The 20,653-nt window shown below is 38.5% G+C and overlaps 1 protein-coding gene and 1 non-coding gene across 2 annotated transcripts in view; one reads left to right on the top strand and one right to left on the bottom strand.

Moving 5' to 3' along the window:
- The window catches only part of GLG1 (golgi glycoprotein 1), a 118,759-nt gene that overhangs the window by 42,665 nt on the left and 55,441 nt on the right, over nt 1-20,653 (bottom strand). The window contains exon 2 of the mRNA XM_043437732.1: nt 247-279. Coding sequence (XP_043293667.1) covers nt 247-279 — 33 coding nt within the window. The remainder of the gene's footprint in view (nt 1-246; nt 280-20,653) is intronic.
- On the top strand, nt 2,501-2,607 carry LOC122421776. The gene has a single exon (XR_006263593.1). It is a non-coding gene; the product is annotated as a U6 spliceosomal RNA (small nuclear RNA).

Raw genomic sequence — 20,653 nt, 5'->3', positions numbered from 1 at the left:
TAAAAGACAAAACTCTAAAATCGTAAATTTGACATGCAAAGAAACAATTTCATATGGTAGCTGTAACTGAAGAAAAAGTTAAGTTTACAAATATTATTTGGCCAAGCCTGCTGGTTTCTACAATGGAGGACTATTTGTAGATTTATCATGGCCCTTAGATAAGGTTAATTATTCTCTTGTTAAGATTAAGTGCATTTAAGAAAACATTATAACACATATGGCGAATTATGGAAAATCCATACTTACATGATTGCAGTCTGAAGAAATTTCATTTTCAGGCTAAAAGAAAAAAAAAGAAGAGATGATGTTAAAAAAAAATCCTCTCAAGTTTTTAAATGCCACCAATAAACTCAAAACAAGAAATCTGAATATCCAACTGATTGTATTTCCTCAATAGGAGGAGCAGGTTTTTAGACTGCTGAGGAGAATATGCCAGAAGAGGAGATGAGACACGGTCCCTTTGCAATCTATGGTACAGCCTGGAAGTTGGGGAAATGGAGAGGAACGTACTAAAGAGAGAAAGCAACACTGACAGAAGGATCCTTTCACGATACTTCGTAATTCTGAAAGCTAAAGAGGATCAGGCACAATACAGGTGTTCTTGCTTTAAAGAAAGTTAGCTATCTGAAAAAAGCAGGCTTACTAAATAGAGGGCAAAAAGGGTCTGCCAATGACGCACAAATTAGTCTCATGTCACCACCAGGGGAAACGAGGCGGTGGGCACACAGGGTCTCCCTGTGCTGTATTTTTAACCGTAGAGTCCGCAACCTTGCAGGTCCATGATTAAAAATATAATATTTAAAAAACTATTTCTATATTCCCGTGAATACATTTGCTCATAAAGCCAGGCACATACAACAGAGAATAAAGGAACTTCATTTCTGTGACAAAAAAGTAGATGAGGTTATGCTTAAAACTGCACAGCTTTGCCGTACACTTCTTTAATTTCCTTGTTCATACTGGTAAAGGAGACACAATTGTCATGCTGCACACAATAGTAAAGTTCTATTTACTTTGAGTTTCCACAGCTTTCTAACCAACTCAAGCGAAGTCAATTCTGTCTCCCCTCTATGAAATATTCCTGACAAAGGTTGTAAATGATGCCATTTTTCAAAATAAAAAGATTCTCCCTATTCAAGGAAAGAAATAAGGCAGTACAGAAAAGAGAAAATGTTAGCAAACTAAACAGACACACCTAGCATCACTTCAGGAAGAAAAAGGGTTTCTAAGGAACTATTCATTCCACTATAGTATTTAACAGGCATTAATTCTAACATACAAACTCATTTCTGTATGTACATATAAAATATTAAATTAGAATTGACTTAGATTGCTAGGCAATTGTGAGATTACAACACACCACCTCTGAACTTTCTCCCTTCTTGTCTAGTAAGAATAGACATTTTAATGCCTTTCTGAAGTGTCTTTCTGAGTCTCAGAAATCTGCCTCCATACTGTGAGTTAATCTAGCTTAATTCTGTTCCCTTCATTTCAATTCCAAGTGCTTAATTTATAATGCTTAACAGTTTATTTGAAAGAAAGCTTTCTTTTGTTTAGGCAGTTTTCTATCTATCCCCTCTTCATCTATACTTTCCACTTTTCCCAGTCAATCAGCAATTCTACCTCTTCCTCAAAGCCCATATGGCAATTAACATCACTAGCATCTCTACTTGTGTTCATTTCCATTAAACAATAACTTTGGTTTAAAGAGGCATTCTTGAAAGAAATTCAGAGCATTGGAGAATTTTCAAAGTAGTCAAATAAGGTTTAAGTTACTCATGGGGAAAAAGTGCTGCCGTGTTTATAGTTCACAAGACTTACATCAGCAAATCAATGGCTGTTTTAACTTCCTGCCTCCCTACAGTGGTAGACCAGATTATTTCCCCCAGTCTTCCACTCTTTAATAGGGTTTGATATCCTTTGCCCCTTATCCTTGTAACTCTGCACGGCCTCCTGCTGTGGACTGAGTATACGCCCTGCTCCACTGATGTCAGGCCAGGCTGCTGGCTTGCTCTGGCCAGTGAGACGTGAGCAGGCGTGTTGCGAGCAGAGGCTTTAATGTGCTCGGGTGGGCTTGTACTCTCAGGCTCTTGCCATTCCCCACGCGAAGAGCATATACAGAGAGCTGCAAGGACAAGGACATGGACAAGGAGAGACACGAGAAGCAGAAAGCCCTTGAAGTTCTGAGGGTGTTTGTAATGAAGAAAAAAATGACTAACAAGCCTATCAGGAAAATGAAATAATAAAAATTTCAAAACCTTTAAGTTGTCATTAACTGCAATGATCTAATTTAGTGAATCATATTAGTAAGTACACAGTACTGCACCTTTTACGAAGGAATGACGCAGTCCACAGAGATGTAAGTGAACTGCAAATCTGAGACCAGTGTTTGGTTTTCTCTCTCTCACTGTCTTGATTTGCAATTGACAATATTTTTTTTTCTTTATAGATTTAGTTTTTCTATTCACAGAGAAGATGACAATATAGGAATGCTATGAGAGTGCTTGCTTTGGCAGCACATATACTAAAATTGGAACGATACAGAGACGATTAGCATGGCCCCTGCGCAAGTATGACACACAAATTCATGAAGCGTTCCATATTTGTCTATTCAAAAGTCTACAAGCAATAAATGCTGGAGAGGGTGTGGAGAAAAGGGAACCCTCTTATACTGTTGGTGGGAATGCAAACTAGTACAGCCACTATGGAGAACAGTGTGGAGATTTCTTAAAAAACTGGAAATAGAACTGCCGTATGACCCTGCAATCCCACTCCTGGGCATAAACACCGAGGAAACCAGATCTGAAAGAGACACGTGCACCCCAATGTTCATCGCAGCACTGTTTATAATAGCCAGGACATGGAAGCAACCTAGATGCCCATCAGCAGACGAATGGATAAGGAAGCTGTGGCACATATACACAACAGAATATTACTCAGCCATTAAAAAGAATTCATTTGAATCAGTTCTAATGAGATGGATGAAACTGGAACCCATTATACAGAGTGAAGCAAGCCAGAAAGATAAACACCAATATAGTATACTAACGCATATATATGGAATTTAAAAAGATGGTAACTATAACCTTATATGCAAAACAGAAAAATAGACACAGATGTACAGAACAGACTTTTGGACTCTGTGGGAGAAGGCGAGGGTGGGATGTTCTGAGAGAATAGCATTGAAACAAGTATGCTATCAAGGGTGAAAAAGATCACCAGCCCAGGCTGGATGCATGAGACAAGTGCTCAGGGCTGGTGCACTGGGAAGACCCAGAGGGATGGGATGGAGAAGGAGGCGGGAGGTGGGGTCGGGATGGGGAACACATGTAAATCCATGGCTGATTCATGTCAATATATGGCAAAAACCACTACAATACTGTAAAGTAATTAGCCTCCAACTAATAAAAATACATGGGGGAAAAAAGGGAATGCTATGAGAAAAAGATTATGATGTTAAGCCACTGAGATTCATTGAACAGTTATAAAGAATTTTAAGTGTAATTACAAATAATTACTCTCATAAATTTTAAAAAGCCTATAGAATTAAAGGACAGAGTGGTTGTTCAGAAGAACAGAACAGAAACCTGAAAAATACAAAATACAAAGTAGTAAACCCATAATACCAGCACAAATTAACTCTAGAGAAAGTATTTTAAAAAAAAAAGGAAAAGAAAATGCTACAGTTGAGCACTCAGCCATTTGATAAGAAACGAAAAGACAGAAATCTCAAGGAAAAAAAACAGATGTGGGGGCTCACACAGGTGTGGTTCTGAGCCTGCACCATTGCCATGAGGTTACAATTGAGTTACTTCATCAGAAAGCACATCTACTTCTGCAAATCTGTACACACAGATAGGCCTGATGATCTTTAACCTTAGGACATGAAGAGTGTGGGGACTAACACTGGAACTATTAAGAAAGGAAGAGGCTGAAGATGTTTTTCCTTTTATTAACAGTGAAATAATAATCTAAATAAAATGATCCCAATAAATCAATCAAAAAGTAAATACTGAATACATATGAAGTACCCAAAACTGTGCCAGGGATTGTTGTGGGATTACAGAGTAAGGCACTGTCCCTAACCACAGGTAGTTTACAATCCTGCTGTAGAAATAAAATGGTGAGTTCAAGCAAATGAGCAAAAGCAGACTTGAGCTGGACCCAAACGCTTAGACAGGCCCAGGGGCTGTTCCAAAAGGGATGCAACTGAGACGATTCCCTGGAGCTCAGGAAGAAAATAATTGAAGCTTTCTCTTTTGAAAAGCTCATCCTTTAATTTATACTTTCATGTTTTTGTAATATATGTTAGAATAATTGATATTTTATGAATAACACATATCTACTAGGGTAAGCTTAGTAATTTTTTCAAATAATAAGAACATGATGAAGACAGAAAACTGAGCGCTGAAGCCTCTTCTAACCAGTTTAGGAGTCCTCCACTCAAATCCACCCCTTCAAATCAGAGGCAAAGTGAAGGCGCCTAGCCTGTGGAAGCAGCCAATTAGAGGCTAAGCTTTGCCACAGAATTAGCTGCTCTCTACTACTCTGGAGATAGAAATCTGGACCTCAAAAAGTCTCCTACATCAAGTGTTTCCTCATTGGAATTTAAAAAACTGTTCTCTTAATAATGGAAAACTGGGGGGAGACAAATTTACAAAAACTCTCACAAATAACTTTCTGTTAAATTAAGGATCAAATTTTGAAGAAGAGCCTGCTGAAGCAGCAGATGTTGGTGTCAATTAAAAACATCATGAGGAATAGAGGCAAGGGAAAAAGACGACGTGAGGCAGCCCCGCCCCAACGGCAGTGATCAAACAGAAGGAACACAGTTCATGCTGGGTGAACCATGTGGGGGAGTCCGCCTGGGCACTCTCTGCAGCAAAGAGTGCTGAGAAAGCCGCCTGACTCCAGTAACAAACGAGACGCATGTAGCAGAACATGGTGAAAGTTGTCACTGGATGGAGCCAGGTGCTACATTTACTTCTTACAGCAAGATGGGTGGCTATAAAGAAAAACGGTACCATGTCCAGTGTACAGAGAAAGATACTGACATTCACAGAAATCGACTCACATAATCAAAGGCACATCGCCAGAAGGCAACAGAAACTGAAGTGTACTTACGGATACTACATGGCAACCAAAGCTTATTGTGGTGCTTTCTGTGAGCACAGTGATGGGGGGCCTTTGGGAGGAGCACGAAAAGGAAAGGTAGACAGGGGACTTTCCTGGTGGTCCAGTGGTCAGGACTGTGTGCTCCCAATGCAGCGGGCCTGGGTTTGATCCCAGGTTAGGGAACCAAGATCCCACATGCCTCATGGCCAAACAAACACCAAACAAACAAAACAATAAATCAAAGCAAGGTAGATAGGGTGAAGGAACGGAACAAGTGCTCTAGACTGATTTATGTGAGGAATTCAGAGGCCAGCAGCCTGGGTAGAAACTGGTAGTTAGATCAACTGTGGATCAGGCCTGTGGCTTCCCCAGTGTCTCAGTGGTAAAGAATCCGCCTGTCAATGCAGGAGACGCAAGTTTGCTGCCTGGTCAGGAAGATGCCCTGGAGAAGGAAACGGCAACCCACTCCAGTATTCTTGTGTGGAGAATCCCATGGACAGAGGAGCCTGGGGGGCTACAGTCCATGGGGTTGCAAAGAGGTGGACACAACTGAGCACACATGAAAGGGGATCTGGATGAGCCCTTCAAACAACCACAACAGGTTATAAAAAACTTTGATTAGTTCATCTGACTTTTCTAAATCAGTGATTCAAATGCTTGGGATATTGCTATATTTTTAATCTCCTAACTGGGGTAAGTAAGACAAACTGAAACAGTTGGTTTTAAGGTTTAACACCCCTAACCCTTCCTCCAATTTCTGTAAACTCAGAATGGGCTTTTAGGGATAGAAACTGTGTGTGTGTGTGTGGGGGGGGGTGTTGGGGGGAGGAAACCCAACAGATTAGCAGTGGTGTTACCTACAGAAGCTCTGTGATTTTAGATGTGTCACTTCTTCAGACCCTAGAGGACAGGCTTTGGAATAAAACAGGGATTTCATCACCTAGGATTCATGACAGACTCAGGAGTAAGATTGTCTTGAAAAATAACACAAACCTCTGTGCAAGTATGTTTTCATGAGAAGAGAATCCACAGCTGTGATCATCATCTCAAAAAGATCCGTAAGTAAGTCAGAGAGAGACAAATATTGTGTGATTATTGCTTATATGGAGAATCTTAAAAAAAAAAACAAAGACACAAGTGAACTTATTTACAAAACATAAACAGACTCACAGACTTAGAAAACAAACTTATGGTTACCAGGGAAGAAGGGTGAGAAAGAGGGATAGTTAGTGAGTTTCGGATTGACATGTTCACACTGCTATATTTAAAAGGACCTATGGTATAGCACGGGGAACTCTGCTCAGTATTATATAAGAACACAAATGGGAACAGACTTTCAAAAAGAATACATACATGAGTATGTGTAACTGAACCACTTTGCTGCACACCTGAAACTAACACAACACTGTTAACCATGCCCCAATATAAAGTAAAAAGTTCAAAACCCAAACACGAGACAGGTTTTACACGTTACTACAGCAGTCTTCAGAATCATCATCAAAGTTTATAATCAAACTCATGATGCACTGCAATACTGCTGACCCTTGAGTGACATGGGTTTGATCTGTATGGGTCCACTTATATTTGGATTTTTTTAAAATAAATGTGTACTATGGTTCTTTTAAAAAGAAGCATTTATCTAAGATGATTGAGATTCTCTCCAGCTTTCTGAGTCTATAAAACCTGAGATGTGGAACTTAAAAATAGCAGTATTTGTTGAATTCCACATCTTTTAATGCAGGTAATTTGATATTATAATTACAATTTCCTACTGCTTTATCTTAATCATTCTCTGCTGGTCAAAATCAAAACAAACAGGTTTCAGAATATACTGCTGGAAAGGTTGAGTGTGAATGTTCTCAATTAATTCAACCATCACATTCACTTAAGAGGATGATTTTTACAGAGAGTACAAGTCTGGGACTATGATTTCCCCAAAGGCAAATAGGCTGAGTTAATGAGTCTGGCAGGAAAAACTAAAGGAGTCACAAAACTAACTTGGAAGTTGTCCCAGTTTCTAAAACAGAAATGCTTGGGAGTTAGACTGTGTCTAAAACATGAAACATTCTATAATCACATCTACTCAAGTTGAACTACCCACCAGATCATACCTGATACTAAATGAAGTAGCAATAGACTCCATGTATTAATCACCAAGAGAAAACAAATCAGTAGTACTTCTGCATTCATGGCCTTGCAAAAATCCGAAGGCTAGGAAACAGCCTGATGCCTCCTTCTGATTAGGAACATTCTGAGGCAGCAGTAGATAAATTCTTCTTCTACAAATTTATTCATGAAGGACCCAGTAAACTTCCAATCATATAAGCAATTCATTTATTAACTAGGCCCAACCACTTCCTTCATGCCCACCAAAAAAGCAAACTGAAAATACAGCTGGTGATGATTAGATAAACTCAGTCTTTTAGTCTTGGTAAACCTCCCCTGCACAAGTGTAAACTGAGTATTTACCCTCAGTCAGATTCATAACTAAATTCCTCTTAGTGCCTTTATTCTGGCTCAATCAGAATTATTTTTTATTTGTACCCAGGGATAGCTGCTAAGTATTGTTTTACCAAAATAACAGTGATCAACATAGGCTTTGTGCCCTCCAGCAATGCTCTGATTCACTAAAGAGCTTTGCTTTTATATGATTCTTTAACATTCATCCATTTTTTCAGAAAGGATTTATGAACAGGTTCAGTGGAAGGTAAAAAGAAAGGAAGACAGAGTTACAGATGGCTGGCTCTCAAGTACATATGATAAGGGAGGTAAAACATGAGTCTATACCTAACCATCATACAAAGTTGAATGTGGAGTTGAAGGAGATAACATTTTAAAGAATGAAAGAAGTACCACACCCTGCGTGAGTTAGGATGACAGAAATCAGACAGACTAATAAAGGAGGGAACAAATAAGTGCAGTCTAACAAGGTGATTTGGTGATATGATACTGTGTGTAGGTTGAGGCAGAGGTGAGGGGGCGATGCAACACAGAACACTAAGGTGATGAGGAGTCAGAGGGCAGAGATCTGAGCGCGGAAGCAGGAAGCACTGTGGGGACCATTCTGAGGCGATGGTGAAGGGCTTTCCTGGTGGCTCAGTGCTAAAGAACCTGCCTGCAGCCGATGAATACAGACACAAAATCCTTAACAAAATTCTAGCAAACAGAATCCAACAACATATTAAAAAGATCACACATCATAACCAAGTGGGCTTTATCCCAGGGATGCAAGGATTCTTCAATATCTGCAAATCAATGTAATACACCACATTAACAAATTGAAAAATAAAAACCATGATTATCTCAATAGATGAAGAGAAAGCCTTTGACAAAATTCAACAACATCCATTTATGGTAAAAACCCTCCAGAAAGTAGGAACAGAAGGAACATACCTCAACATAATAAAATCTATATATACAAACCCACAGTAAACATTATCCTCAATGGTGAAAAATTGAAAGCATTTCCCCTAAAGTTAGGAACAAGACAAGGGTGCCCGCTCTCATCACTACTGTTCAACATAGTTTTGGAAGTTTTGGCCAGAGCAATCAGAGCAGAAAAGGAAATAAAAGGAATCCAGATTGGAAAAGAAGACGTAAAACTCTCACTATTTGCAGATGACATGATTCTCTACATAGAAAACCCTAAAGACTCCACCAGAAAACTACAAGAGCTAATCAATGAATATAGTAAAGTTGCAGGATATAAAATCAACACAGAAATCCCTTGCATTCCTATACACTAACAGTGAGAAAATAGAGAAATTAAGGAAACAATTTCATTCACCACTGCAAAGAAAAGAATGAAATACTTAGGAACATATCTACCTAAAGAAACAAAACACCTACATATAGAAAACTATAAAACACTGGTGAAAGAAATCAAAACAGACACAAATAGATGGGAGAAATATACCGTGTTCATGGATTGGAAGAATCAATATAGTGAAAATGAGTATACTACCCAAAGCAATCTATAGATTCAATGCATCCCTATCATGCTACCAATGGGATTTTTCACAGAGCTAGAACAAATAATTTCACAATTTGTATGGAAATACAAAAAAACCTTGAATAGCCAAAGCAATCTTGAGAAAGAAGAATGGAACTGGAGGAATCAACCTGCCTGACTTCAGGCTCTACTACAAAGCTACAGTCATCAAGACAGTGTGGTACTGGCACAAAGACAGAAATATAGATCAATGGAACAAAATAGAAAGCCCAGAGATAAATCCACGCACCTATGGACACCTTATCATTGACAAAGGAGGCAAGAATATACAATGGACAAAAGACAACCTCTTTAACAAGTGGTGCTGGGAAAACTGGTCAACCACTTGTAAAAGAATGAAACTAGAACACTTTCTAACACCATACACAAAAATAAACTCCAAATGGATTAAAGATCTAAACGTAAGACCAGAAACTATAAAACTCCTAGAGGAGAACATAGGCAAAACACTCTCCGACATAAATCACAGCAGGATCCTCTATGACCCACCTCCCAGAATATTGGAAATAAAAGCAAAAATAAACAAATGGGACCTAATTAGAATTAAAAGCTTTTGCACAACAAAGGAAACTATAAGCAAGGTGAAAAGGCAGCCTTCAGAATGGGAGAAAATAATACTAGCAAATGAAGCAACTGACAAAGGATTAATCTCAAAAATATACAAGCAACTCCTGCAGCTCAATTCCAGAAAAATAAATGACCCAATAAAAAAAATGGGCCAAAGAACTAAACAGACATTTCTCCAAAGAAGACATACAGATGGCTAACAAACACATGAAAAGATGCTCAATATCACTCATTATCAGAGAAATGCAAATCAAAACCACAATGAGGTACCATTACACACCAGTCAGGATGGCTGCTATCCCAAAGTCTACAAGCAATAAATGCTGGAGAGGGTGTGGAGAAAAGGGAACCCTCTTACACTGTTGGTGGGAATGCAAACTAGTACAGCCACTATGGAGAACAGTGTGGAGATTCCTTAAAAAACTGGAAATAGAACTGCCATATGACCCTGCAATCCCACTTCTGGGCATACACACTGAGGAAACCAGAACTGAAAGAGACACGTGCACCCCAATGTTCATTGCAGCACTGTTTATAATAGCCAGGACATGGAAGTAACCTAGATGCCCATCAGCAGACGAATGGATACGAAAGCTGTGGTACATATACACAATGGAGTATCACTCGGCCATTAAAAAGAACACTATTTGAATCGGTTCTAATGAGGTGGATGAAACTGGAGTCTGTTATACAGAGTGAAGTAAGCCAGAAAGAAAAACACCAATATAGTATACTAACGCATATATATGGAATTTAGAAAGATGGTAACGATAACCCTGTACATGAGACAGCAAAAGAGACACAGATGTATAGAACAGTCTTTTGGACTCTGTGGGAGAGGGCGAGGGTGGGATGATTTGGGAGAATGGCATTGAAATATGTATATTATCATATGTGAAACGAATCGCCAGTCCAGTTTCGATGCATGAGGCAGGGTGCTCGGGGCTGGTGCACTGGGACGACCCAGAGGGATGAGATGGGGAGGAAGGTGGGAGGGGGTTCAGGACGGGGAACACATGTACTCCCATGGCAGATTCATGTCAATGTATGGCAAAAACCACTAGAATATTGTAAAATAACTAGCCTCCGATTAAAAGAAATAAATTTGTATTAAAAAAAAAGAAAAAGAAAAAAGAACCTGCCTGCAATGCAGGAGACATGGGTTTGATCCCTGGGTCGGGAAGATTCCCTGGAGAAGGAAATGACAACCCCCTCCAGTATTCTTGCCTGGAGAATCCCATGGACAGAGGAGTCTTGGTCATGGGGTCTCAAAAGAGCTGGACAAGTCTTAGCAACTAAACAGCAACAATATATGGTGTGTCTGTGTGCTCGGGCACTTGGTCGTGTACAACTCTTTGTGACCCCATGCAGCATGCCAGGCTTTCCTATCCTTCACAGTCTCCCAGAGCTTGTTCAAACTCATGTCAAATAATGGTTTGTCTTAGTCCAAATTAATACGTTTTGCTAAATACAGTGTAGAGAGTGGTGATTCAATTTATTATTATTTACTTGTGTGCTTCCCTTGTGGGTGGTGGGGTAACAACTGGGAAATAACGTGCAATTACTTTTTTAAATAATCTTCAAATATTTTATTAACTTTGAAGAAGGAATAAGAACAGCTACTTAAGAAACTGAAGACACTTAGGCACTCATCTATTCATAGTTTTTACATAGCTCAAGATGTTTACATCAAATGGGGAAAAAAACAGTAGTGAAGACCAGTATCCTATAAACAGGTAAGATTCAGAAAAATCCATCTCTAGAAAGCAGGTCATATGGACTCATAGACTTCACCGGATATAGAAGAATCAAACAGCAGCAACATAAAGCCTTCTGTTGAGGACATAAAGGTAGGAGCCAGGCCATGGTGTCAAAGAAAAGATCTTCTTCCTCCTAATCTAAATGTTTGCTTCCAGTCTGGGTTCAGAACAAGTTCCTGATCATTTGAACTGATTGTTAGTCAAGCTCCCTGTCGTGTTTGCTTCCTTGGTTTCCAGTTCAGCCAGTTCTTGTAATTGCCTGTTGCTCAGGCCTTTGCATTCCAACTGTTTTCCAATCACTGTGCATTCTGTGCAAACAAGGCAGCAAATTCCCTAGCCTCAATCTTCTCTTCCTCGTCCCCAAGAGCAGACACATGACACAGCTGAATGTGCCCATGTTTTCAGTCTATCTGGTCATTATTGCCTTCTTAGGAGGCTCGTGCTTCTGAGATATATATATATATTTCAGTTCAGTTCAGTTACTCAGTTGTGTCCAACTCTTCGCGACCCCATGGACTGCAGCACGCCAGGCTTCCCTGTCCATCACCAACTCCTGGAGCTTGTGCAAACTCACATCCATCAAGTCAGTGATGCCATCCAACCATCTCATCCTCGGTCGTCCCCTTCTTCTCTTGCCCTCAATCTTTCCCAGCATCAGGGTCTTTTCCAATGAATCAGTTCTTTGCACCAGGTGGCCAAAGTACTGGAGTTTCAGTTTCAGCATCAGTCCTTCCAATGAATATTCAGGGTTGATTTCCTTTAGGATGGACTGGTTTGATCTCCTTGCAGTTCAAGGGACTCTCAGGAGTCTTCTTCAACACCACAGCTCAAAAGCAGCAATTCTTCAAAGCTCAGCTTTCTTTACAGTCCAACTCTCACATCCATACATGACTACTGGAAAAACCATAGCCTTGACTAGACAGACCTTTTTCAGCAATGTCTCTGCTTTTTAATATGCTGTCTAGGTTGGTCAAAAGACTAGCTTTTCTTCCAATGAGCAAGCATCTTTTAAATTCATAGCTGCAGTCACCACGTGCAGTGATTTTGGAGCCCAAGAAAATAAAGTCTGTTTCCACTGTTTCCCCATCTATTTCCCAGGAAGTGACGGGACCGAATGCCATGATCTTAGTTTTCTGAATGTTGAGCTTTAAGCCAACTTTTTCACTCTCCTCTTTCACTTTCATCAAGAGGGTCTTCAGTTCTTCATCGCTTTCTGCAATAAGGGTGGTGTCATCTGCATATCTGAGGTTACTGATATTTCTCCTGGAAATCTTGATTCCAGCTTGTACTTCCTCCAGCCCAGCGTTTCTCATGATGTACTCTGCATATAAGTTAAATAAGCAGGGTGACAATATACAGCCTTGACAAACTCCTTTGCCTATTTGGAACCAGTCTGTTGTTCCATGTCAATTATAATGGTTGCCTCTTAACCTGCATACAGATTTCTCAGGAGGCAGGTAAGGTGGTCTGGTATTACCATCTCTTGAAGGATTTTCCAGATTTACTGTGATCCACACAGTCAAAGGCTTTGGCATAATCAATAAAGCAGAAGTAGATGTTTTTCTGAATTCTCTTGCTTCTTCTATGATCCAACGGATGTTGGCAATGTGATCTCTGGTTCCTCTGCCTTTTCTAAAACCAGCTTGAACATCTGGACGTTCATGGTCAGATACTGTTGAAGCCTGGCTTGGAGAATTTTGAGCATTACTTTGCTAGTGTATAAGATGAGTGCAAGTGTGCACTAGTTTGAGCATTCTTTGGCATTGCCTTTCTTAGGGATTGGAATGAAAACTGACCTTTTCCAGTCCTGTGGCCACTGCTGAGTTTTCCAAATTTGCCGGCATATTGAGAGCAGCACTTTCACAGCATCATCTTTCAGGATTTGAAATAGCTCAACTGGAAATCCATCACCTCCACTAGTTTTGTTCATAGTGATGCTTCCTAAGGCCCACTTGACGTCACATTCCAGGATGTCTGGCTCTAGGTGAGTGATCACACCATTGTGATTATCTGGGTCATGAAGATCTTTTTTGTATAGTTCTTCTGTGTATTCTTGCCATCTCTTCTTAATATCTTCTGCTTCTGTTAGGTCCATACCATTTCTGTCCTTTATTGTGCCCATCTTTGCATGAAATGTTCCCTTGGTACCTCTAATTTTCTTGAAGAGATCTCTAGTCTTTCCTATTCTGTTGTTTTCCTCTATTTCTTTGCAGTGATCACTGAGGAAGGCTTTCTCATCTCTCCTTGTTATTCTTTGGAACTCTGCATTCAAATGGGTATATCTTTCCTTTTCTCCCTTGCCTTTCACTTCTCTTCTTTTCTGAGCTATTTGTAAGGCCTCCTTAGACAACCATTTTGCTTTTTTGCATTTCTTTTTCTTGGGGATGGTTTTGATCACTGCCTCCTGTACAATGTCACGAACCTCTGTCTATAGTTCTTCAAGCATTCTGTCTATCAGATCTAACCCCTTGAATCTTTTTCTCACTTCCACTGTATAATCGTAAGGGATCTAATTTAGGTCATACCTGGATGGTCTAGTGGTTTTCCCTACTTTCTTCAATTTAAGTTTGAATTTGGTAATAAGGAGTTCATGCTCTGAGCCACAGTCAGATCCCGGTCTTGTTTTTGCTGACTGTATACAGCTTCTCCATCTTTGGCTGCAAAGAATATAATCAATCTGATTTTGGTTTTGACCATCTGGTGATGTCCATGTGATGAATATTCTGTTGTGTTATTGGAAGAGGGTATTTGCTATGACCAGTGCGTTCTCTTGGTAATACTCTGTTAGCCTCTGCCCTCCTTCATTTTGTAGTCCTAGGTCAAATTTTCTGTTACTCCAGATATCTCTTGACTTTCTACTTTTACATTTCAGTCCTCTATGATGAAAAGGACATCTTTTTTGGGTGTTAGTTCTAGGAGGTCTTGTAGGTCTTCATAGAACCATTCAACTTCAGCTTCTCCTGCATAGTAACGCAGGTTGGGGTAAAGAGTTGGATTACTGTGATACTGAATGGTTTGCCTTGGAAACGAGCAGAGATCATTCTGTCATTTTTGAGATAGGACCCAACTACTGCATTTTGGACTCTTTTGGTGACTATAAGGGCTACTCCATTTCTTCAAAGGGGTTCTTGCCCATAGTATAAATATAATATATATATATATAAATATATTTATAATATATAAATTTCATTATATATAAATATATAACTATAAATATATAAACATATATGTATAATGTATAAATCTAATTATATTTATATATAATTGTATATATATATACAATGTATATATACAATATATACACTATATACAAGATATACAATATATACATATATACAATATATGTATAAATATCATACACAATTCATATATATATATTTTAAATATAAATTTATATTTGTAATAAATATATTATATATTTATATATGAAACACATATTTCATTTTCTGAAAACCCTGGCCAAGCTTGACTACTACTGCATCCACAGGGGAGGTCATGGCAGCATTCTTCAGTTGGGACTGGTAGGAGACTAGCAGTCTACACTTTGCACATCTCTTCCTGCATGTCCTTTAACACCTCTGGCCTCTAAGGACACACAGGTGTCTTCATCTTGTGTTACAAAGCTTGTGGGTATGTTTGGCACCACAGTCACGTAGGCCAGCCCTGGGGACTCATGGGTAATTTCTCTGCCAGTCCAGTGCCAGGACCATCTAGCAGCATGAACAGCAGACATCAAGGGGCTTCTCACTGTCATCACACGCCAGCCCCCACCCCTATTAGAGGTGTTGGAGTGGACTACTGACTAGAGCAGTAGGTGCAGTTCAGAGACACAGCCCAAAGACACAATACGAAGAATAATGTAGAGTTATTATATACACTTCTATAGGAACATGATGCAATTTAAAGGGATAGTAGATAAATAGGCAAGGTCCCCCCACAAATTAGAGCCCATTTATCCCTGCTTCTTGGACAGTCAGGGTATTAAGATGAGGTCAAGACTTACTTTCTTGTACCTTTAAAATGAAAATAACTTCAATGGTCTTTAATCATATATATATATATATATATATATATATATATATATATGTATATAATATATATAAAATAGCAGCAATTAGCAAAATGGGTCTGCTCAAGTTCAGATATTACTTACTCATATAGAAAAAATATTGGCAAAAGACTTGCAGCTTTGTCAAGTGCTAATTCATTCACCTTCAGTGAGGTTTTAGCCCTATTTTTAAAATATGAAAGCATAATAATGTAGCTCTTTACATAAGAGCCCCCCCAAACTGATCAACTCCCGACTCACTGATAGAAGGATCCATACCCAAGAAGATGCTATGTCTCAAAATTTAATTCAAGAAATCAAATTACATCTTATTTTTACTTAAGAAAACTCTACACTAGTTAAAAATAACCAAATGGAAACACTCAAAATTAGTCAAATTTATCTATCTTCTGTGCCCAGAGCAGGGAATGGCAGATATGGATATAACAATCTAGTTACTGAACACAAAATGCATCACTGCATTATGGCCAAAAGGATACATATTTGGTTCTGGCTTTACAAATCTTAAAGTTTCTTAGAAAACATAAATTACAAAATCAAGTAATGTTCTATACCCTAAGAAATACTGTGAACTCCTTCCCCATCTCCCCCCATTTTACTACTCTGAATTAGAAAGAAAGGTACCTATAAACTATATGAGATAGGTCATCCACCAAAGATGTTTAGAGATACTTCTTTTCACCTATAGAGCTCACTCAATCTTTTTCATCAGCTCTCCATGTGGGACCACTTCACTATGGAAAATGAACAAGTTTTTCTGGAACGAAATCATCTGCATGAGAGCCTATAATCAGCGAGGAGGAAAAGTTACCGCCTACTCACTCATTTTTTTTCTCCCTAGAAGACTTAGAAATTTAGAATCCAGTTTGGTCCTAATTTTGGGGGAAAGAAAACAGAGTCAAGCATTCTATCAAATGCTTGGCCAGATCCCCCTTTAAGCCCCACGGGAAAGAACCTTAGACAAGTGTGTCAACATGGCTTCCAGCCTCAGCAGGCACACAGCTGTAAAGAGATAAAAGACCTTGTTTTTCATCGTCCAGTTCCATGGATAAAGTCAGTTTTGGTGCCCATGTTACAAAAGTGACATGTAGAGCATTATCATTCAGTCCTCAAGTGATAACATCTATAAATTATTCTGTAGACAATTCATCAAAAAGGACACACTCCGCTGAACTGTGAGGGCGTAATACCACTACTACTGCTATACCACCACTATAAAAATACAGCATCAAAATTCTTCTAAAATGGCTACTCACAGTATTTTCATTACCTCATAAAAATAAACACCATCAGGAGATCCCCTCATTTCATCATGTTTGAGAGGCAACATGGTAGGATGAACTAGGATCCAGAAAAATTTAAGCTCTGATTCCAGTTCTGTTGCATATTCATAGTATAACAAGCCTCGATCAAGTCACATAATTCTTTAGGCGTCAAATTTCATGTCCACAAAACAGGTAACTCTTACTTTCACATACTTCACAGGGCAGTGGAAGATAATACTGGCCTTTCCATCTCTGCACATAATAAAATCAAATAAACACCAAAAGCAACATAATTCATGGAGGCAAAGAATAAGAATTCAAAATCTATGACATACATATTTGATTACATCTGTATATATTATCTCTGAAAGGACACATACAAATATTTTTCAGTATACAACCTTTTGTACTTTTTTATTTTTGTACCACATGTAAAAAAGAAAAAAAGGAAAACCAAAGATAATTCTATTTTAAGACAAACATTTTTGAAAATATTCAGAATATATCTTCATGTTTGGGGCAAAAAGGAAGTTTAATGACATACTCTTCCCAGTCCGTATTTTTCTTTTTCCTCTTCCACTGTCTATTCCAAATCAGGTAGTGGTAGGGAGGAAACAGGCAACATCCATATCCTCTCTAGAGTGGATCAAGTCCCCAGATGATAATATCCCATTCTCCAGACTAGGATGATGGAGATCATAAGAGGGGGTTGATAACTAAAACCAATTCTGTCAATATAACTTAGGACTGTAGACCACCTATGTTAAATATACATAATTGTTTCAGAAAATCTTTGTCTAGGAAGTGTTAAGTCACTCAGTTGTGTCCGACTTTTTGTGACCCCATGGACTGTAGCCCACCAGGTTCTTCTGTCCATGAAATTCTCCAGGTAAGAGTACTGGAGTGGGTTGCCGTTCTCTTCTCCAGGGGATCTTCCCAACCCAGGGACCAAACCCGTATTTCTCACACTGTAGGCAGATTCTTTACCATCTGAGCTACCAGGGAAGCCAACAAAACTAAATTAACACTGTTTGATTCAAGGAATTCCTAGAGATAAATCTGTCAGAGACTTGAATATTCTCATCCAAGCAAACAGCCTATTTACAAAGCAACAGATTATGTATCATGAATTCAAATACACTCAGACCTTACAACAGTATCTTAAAAATTTTGATCATCACAATTATTATTCTTCAGAAGAGTATTGGGAAATCTAATGTCTAAAATACAAGGTCTTGATTTCAGGTCTCTTGAATCTTAATCTACACTAGAAACATAGAAAAGAAGGATCTATGACTAGAGGCAAGTTCACTATTTCAAAGAAAATATTCTAAATTCTGACACGTGATATTAATACAAATGAAATGCCTCATGGACCACAGAAAAAGGACAGACCAAGTAACCAGTAAGTGAGCCTCAGAAAGGACCTAAAAGCATTTTCCCAACTGAAATCTTACTAAATAATCCACATCACAGAGCTTGATTGTGGAAAGGCTCTCTGCATTAGGGAGAGCATAACTGTATCTACTCAGAAGCAAGAGCTAGTATCTAACAACCCCAGACATAGTTTTCTTTCAGTTTCAGAAGAAGGAAAAAAAAAAGACTGGGGCGGGAGGAATAATAGAAAGTCAATTTTGGATTGCTCTTTCTCTAAATAGCTTGCTTTTGGTGCCAAGGAACTCTTTTTTATCTTCTACCAAGACTCTCTATGATCTTTATTTTCACCTCAGTATACAAGAAGAAAAGCTTCAAGCGCTTATATATAAGACTTCTCTCTGTAATATACACTAAATAAAATTCACAAAATGCAACATTCTAACATGTATTTAAAATGAATACTTTAACTGTAAGCTGTACTGTACACACCTTTATACCTACTCTGAATCATTTGTCTGGTTAAGAATCTTACAATATTATGAAAGTGGTGGCTACTTATGCCATTAACATAAAGAATTCAGAAGCAAAATACGTGATCCATGACAGATTTTTTTTTTTAAGTTTAGTACATAATTCACACGAAGATATATATCATCTAATTAACTTACTAAAAACTTTTCCCTGGTGGTTCAGACGGTAAAGAATCTACCTGCAATGAAGGAGACCTGGGTTCAATCCCTGGGTCAGGAAGATTCCCTGGAGAAGAGAATGGCAATGCACTCCAGCATTCTTGCCTGGAGAATTCCATGGACAGAGGAGCCTGGCAGGCTACAGTCCATGGGGTTGCAAAGAGTCAGACATGACTGAACAATTAACACTAACTAACTAAAAACTTTTAACCAGAATTTTAATTTTTAAACTTTATCTCAAAATTACCAAATACACATTTTAAAACATACAATAATATGGGATAGTTCAGGCCAAACAGCAAGTTAATAAAGTTTGAAAAGAAAGTGAAGGTATTAATATTTCCTTTCCAAAAGGCTTGACACTGAACAAATGACCTCAACATCCATGACTTACCAAGTAACCTATTAGACTGGTTACTAAATTGTTCCTGCCTCCAAAACAGAGAAACAGGCTGAAAATTGACAACTGAAAATTGACTTCCCTAGTTTAAAACAGTCTCTTATACGTTTATTTTGGCAGCATTAAAAATGCCTAAGTTTCTCTGACAGCTCATGCAACTCAATAACAAAAAAACAAATAAACCAATCAAAAAATGGGCAGAAAACCTAAACAGACATTTTCTCCAAAGAATAAATACAAACAGCCAATAGGCACATGAAAAAAATGCTCAAGGTTACTAATTATTAGAGAAATGCAAATCAAAACTACAATGAGATATCACCTCACACCAGTCAAAATGGCCATCATTAAAAAGTTTACAAATAACAAATGCTGGAAAGGCTATGGCGAAAAGGTGTATTCCCTCCTACACTGTTGCTGGGAATATAAGCTGGAGTAGCCTCTGTGGAAAACAGTATGGAAGTTCCCCCCCAAAACAAAAATCAGAGATGCTGTATGATCCAGCAGTCCTACTCCTGAGCATACAGCTGGACAAAAATATAATTCGAAAAGATACATACAAGAAAAGAAAAGATACATACACCCTTACGGTCACTGCAGCACTATTCACAACAGCCCAAACATAGCAACAACCTAAATGTCCATCAACAGACGAATGGACAAAGACGTGGTACATGGATACAATGAACTACTACTCAGCTATAAAAAAAAATGAAATGATGCCATCTGCAGCAACCGGATGGACCCAGACATTAAACTAAGTGAAGGAAGTAGGAAGAGAAAGACAAACACCACGTGATATCACTTATACATGGAATCGAAATATGACAAAGAACTTATCTACAAAACAGAAACAGACTCACAGACAGAGAGAACAGGCTTGTGGTTGCCGAGGGGGAGATGGATGGGGGAGGGAAGGATTGGGAGTTTGGGGTTAGCAGGTGCAAATGATTATATAGAATGGATAAACAAGGTCCTATTGTATAGCACAGGGAACTATATTCAACATCCTGTGATAAACCATAATGGAAAAAAGAATGGAAAAAAGAATGTGTGTGTGTATATATATGTGTGTGTATATATATAAACACACAGAGATATAACTGAATCAGTTTGCTGTACAGAAGAAATTAACACAGAATTGTAAACCAACTATACTTCAATTAAAAAACGTTCCTAAATGTTTCTGGCTTTATTTTGCTTCCTTGCCCCCCTGGACGTGGTAGTACCTCAGTTAAAAAAAATAACAAAAAAATTCCTAATAATGTTAAGTTACCTCTTTAACCTTTACCCTGTTTCACCAATAGCTTATTCAATATAATTATACATCTTCTCTAAAAATCCCAGGGAAAAAAATAGAAAAAATGAATAGCAGATTCTTTTTTCCAAAGATGACTAA

The sequence above is a fragment of the Cervus canadensis genome, chromosome 18 (assembly GCF_019320065.1).
Source record: "Cervus canadensis isolate Bull #8, Minnesota chromosome 18, ASM1932006v1, whole genome shotgun sequence".
NCBI lineage: Eukaryota > Metazoa > Chordata > Mammalia > Artiodactyla > Cervidae > Cervus > Cervus canadensis.
Note: the sequence above shows the minus strand (reverse complement) of the source record. Positions and strands in the feature narration are given on the sequence as shown.